Source organism: Pinus tabuliformis, chromosome 3_2 (assembly GCF_031772625.1).
Source record: "Pinus tabuliformis cultivar Carrire ecotype Pingquan chromosome 3_2, CPIR1, whole genome shotgun sequence".
In the NCBI taxonomy this organism is placed as follows: Eukaryota; Viridiplantae; Streptophyta; class Pinopsida; order Pinales; family Pinaceae; genus Pinus; species Pinus tabuliformis.
Window position 1 is genome coordinate 583,717,328 of NC_142302.1, and position 3,753 is coordinate 583,721,080.

At 45.3% G+C, this 3,753-nt stretch overlaps 1 protein-coding gene across 1 annotated transcript; it reads left to right on the top strand.

The window, feature by feature from the left end:
* The first annotated feature begins 311 nt into the window (after positions 1-311).
* On the top strand, positions 312-1,067 carry LOC149181901 (uncharacterized). Its single transcript, XM_089414365.1, has one exon. It carries the CDS (start codon positions 312-314, stop codon positions 1,065-1,067), a length of 756 nt encoding a protein of 251 aa, XP_089270491.1.
* Positions 1,068-3,753: the final 2,686 nt, after the last annotated feature.

Sequence of the window (3,753 nt, forward strand, 5' to 3'; positions counted from 1 at the left end):
TGACATTGCACCCCCTTGCCCTTCCATCTCTCACACCCCCCCTTCACTGCCATTTCCCCCCCTTCACCACCCTCATCCTCCACACCTGCTCCTCCTTCTGGGTACCTCACTCGCTCAAAGGCCAAGAAACAGGTGTTGGATCATGTCGGACTTGACATTATCCCCTCCCCTCCTCCCCCTAAACTTCATCGAGGTCAACCCTCTTCCCTCTCTATAGCATGATCACAAGCGGGCGATGAAATTGCATTGGGTATTCAGTCCACCATTCCTGGGGTCCTTAGAGCCAAAGAAACCCCCTCAGAACCCCCACCATGAAGATTATGTCCTTTAATTGTAGAGGGTTGGCTAGGCCTGAGAAAAAACTAGCTTTTCGTCGGTTAGTTGGCACCGACTTGCTGGACCTCATCTTTTTACAGGAAACCCTCGGTCCTGCTGTGAATATTTCCCTTTCCCTTGAGCATATGCTTCCTGGATGGAAATTTACTGGTCTGGATGCTCATGGACGATCTGGGGGCCTAGCCTTGGGATACAATACCCGTTCTATCAAGTTACTCTCTAGCTGGGGAGGAGCTGGATTCATTGGAGCGGATATCCACTCTGCCGACCTAGGAATGTCCTTCAGAATCATCAACATATATGGGCCATGCCATAATAGGCCTGAATTTTGGGAACATCTCCTAGGCTCGACTTTATTTTCTATAGATCATCTCATTCTTGGAGGAGATCTCAACTTCTCCATAGGACACTCAGAGTCCTGGGGCCATCGTGCTCAGAGAGACCCTCTCTCAGATTATTTCTTAAACATTCTGGAGTCTTTTCATTTGATCGACATCCCTCCTGCCAAGATCCAAGCTACTTGGAGAAATAATCAGACTGGGGAGAATGGTTTGGCTAGGAGACTGGACCGCTTCCTAGTCAAGGAGACTGTTATGGAATTAGGACTTCTCATTAGGCAATGGGTCGGATCTGGAGGGATCTCGGATCACCTGCCTATATATATGGAATTGGATGGGGGCAGAGCAAAGCCCAAGGGACCATATAAATTCTGCTCTGCCTGGCTCAAATAAACCTCTTACATCAGCATGATTACTGATTTTTGGAAAGCAAATCCTCCTGGGGCTAGAGGAAATTTATCAGAGGGCTTTGTTAATAACCTCTTTGAGTTGAAGACATTGTCAAAGAATTGGGCACATCACAAAAGAACACAAGATGACCATACCCTTCGACAAATAGAACTCGAGTTGACTGAGTTTGAAAAAGCTATATGGATGCGGGAAGGTGATGCTAATACCAAATTCTATCACAAGTTCGCAAATGGGAGGAAGGCAATCAATACCATCTGGCAGCTACAAGATGAACAGGGACATATTGCTAACACCTTCCCTCAACTGGCTGCACTGGCCACAACACACTTCAAAAAAGCATACAGTGCTCCCAGGGACGCTAATTTGGCTGAAATAATCAGAGTGGCCCAATATTTTCCTCGATTCGTGGAGGCCGAAGAGGGCATAGATCTAATGAAGGAGGTCACCCTAGAGGAGCTGGAGGCCACATTAAAATGGTTTAAAAAGGACAAGAGCCCTGGACCAGATGGCTAGACTATTGAGTTCTATCTGGCATTTTTTGACATCATTGGTACAGATTTGTTGCATGTCATTGAGGACACTAGAACAAGTGGACATTTGGGGGCTGCCATTACCTCTACATTTATCGCTCTTATTCCAAAATCTGATAATTCGTCCTCCTTTGATGAATATCGCCCTATATCCCTCTGCAACTGCTTATACAAGATCATTGCTAAAATTATAGCAAATCGGTTGCGGCCCATTCTATCCACTCACATCTCACCTGAACAATTTGCTTTCCTCCAAGACAGGAAGATTCATGAAGCTTTTGGCACAGCCCAGGAAGTACTACATACTTTACACATCAAAAATTGCAAAGGTATGATTCTGAAGGTTGATCTATCAAAAGCATTTGACAGAGTGAATTGGTTGTATATTAGGATGCTTTTAACTCATCTGGGGTTCCCCTTCAATTTTATCAAATGGATTATGTGTTGCATCACTAACATTCCATTCAGTGTCCTGGTCAATGGAAGTGCATCCCCATTTTTCTTCTCAGAAAGAGGGTTGAGGCAGGGATGTCCACTTTCGCCACTTCTTTTTCTCCTGGTCATGGAGGGGCTCAGCAGGATCATAAAGGAGGAACACAGAAGAGGCAGACTTCAAGGAATCAAGATAACAGATGATTGCACACTCACACATCTCCTATTTGTGGACGATGTACTGATTTTCCTCAATGGAAGTATTGGTGACCTGACCAATATCTGTTCAATTTTTTCCTTATTTCAAATTGCTACGGGGATGATGATCAATGACAGCAAATCTACACTTACTGCCACGGCATGCAATCAACATGAGATCCTATTTGCACTTCAACGCTTCAGATTTACTCAGTTGAGACTCGCTAAGGGATTGAAATACTTGGGGTATAAGCTAAAGCCAATTGGATACAAGATTGCTGACTGGACCTGGCTCATCGCTAAGCTGGAGAAAAGACTCAACATTTGGTACCTCAAGTATTTATCCCGGGATGGTTGCCTCACACTCATCAAGAGTGTCTTGGAGGCCACACCCATTTACTAGATGTCCTTGGCTTGGATTCCTAGAGGAATACTATCTAGGATACAAGCGCTATGTTGCAGATTCTTATGGATGGGTAGCCAGCCAGGGAAGATTTTTGCCTAGGTCAAATGGGATGCCCTCAACCTTCCCAAAAAATGGAATAGCTGGGGATTAAAAAAATTGGAAGACTTCTCCTTAGTCCAGAGTGATTTCAGCTAAATATATTGCACCATTGCAAATATTGGATTGGATCAGAGTACCGAATAGAACCTCTACGAGAATCTCAACCATTTGGAATGCAATCATTAAGGCACTGGACCCTATCCGGGCACGCCTTACATGGAGGATCTGCTCGGGCCACTGTGTTAGAATCGGGATTGACCTGTGGATTGGTTGTGGGAACTCACACAGATTGCCACATGGGCTTCTTCAGCATCTTCGGGAACAAAATATCACATCCATAGCCCATATTACAGATGATGCAAATTCTACATTTCTCTATCAGGCATGGAAATCTGTCCATCATCTGAATATCCCCCCTCAGTGGCATCAGGACTGGCTGGACTTCACACAGGCACTATCTGAGGCCCACATTCGCATTACAAACGGAGAAGACGAGCTTATCTGGGCATTATCCAAGATGGGCAGATACACTCCAAAGGAAGGATATTTGGTCCTGTCGGAAGCTAGGAAACCTCTGATCCTACAGGCATGGTGGAAACACCTTTGGAAGCTGAAAGCTCCCCCCAGGACGCGGCTGCTCATGTGGTGCATAATGAACAACAAAATCCCCACTAGGGATAACCTTATGAAGCGCACTTTTCATAGTCCTCACTGGTGTTACCTATGTAACAGTGATTGCGAATCCATAAATCATCTTTTTCTCACCTGCCCGGAAGCTTGAAAATTATGGTCCCTTCTTTTTGTTGTTGTATCCCCACCATGTAATTGGCTTGCTGATTCTGTTATAGGGGCCTGGCACTCATGGGTCTCTAGCGCATCTCCCCTTAAACTGCGCAACCTCCCTCTGTTATCCTACTAGGCAATTTGTACTGCCTGTAAATCACCTCATATTTCAGAACGCTCCTCCTCGGTGGCCTATTATTGCTGCAAAGGTCTTGGCAGA

Bases quoted from the DNA above. Each gene is read 5' to 3' on its own strand.
- LOC149181901 (XM_089414365.1), top strand. From the start codon at position 312: ATGAAGATTATGTCCTTTAATTGTAGAGGGTTGGCTAGGCCTGAGAAA.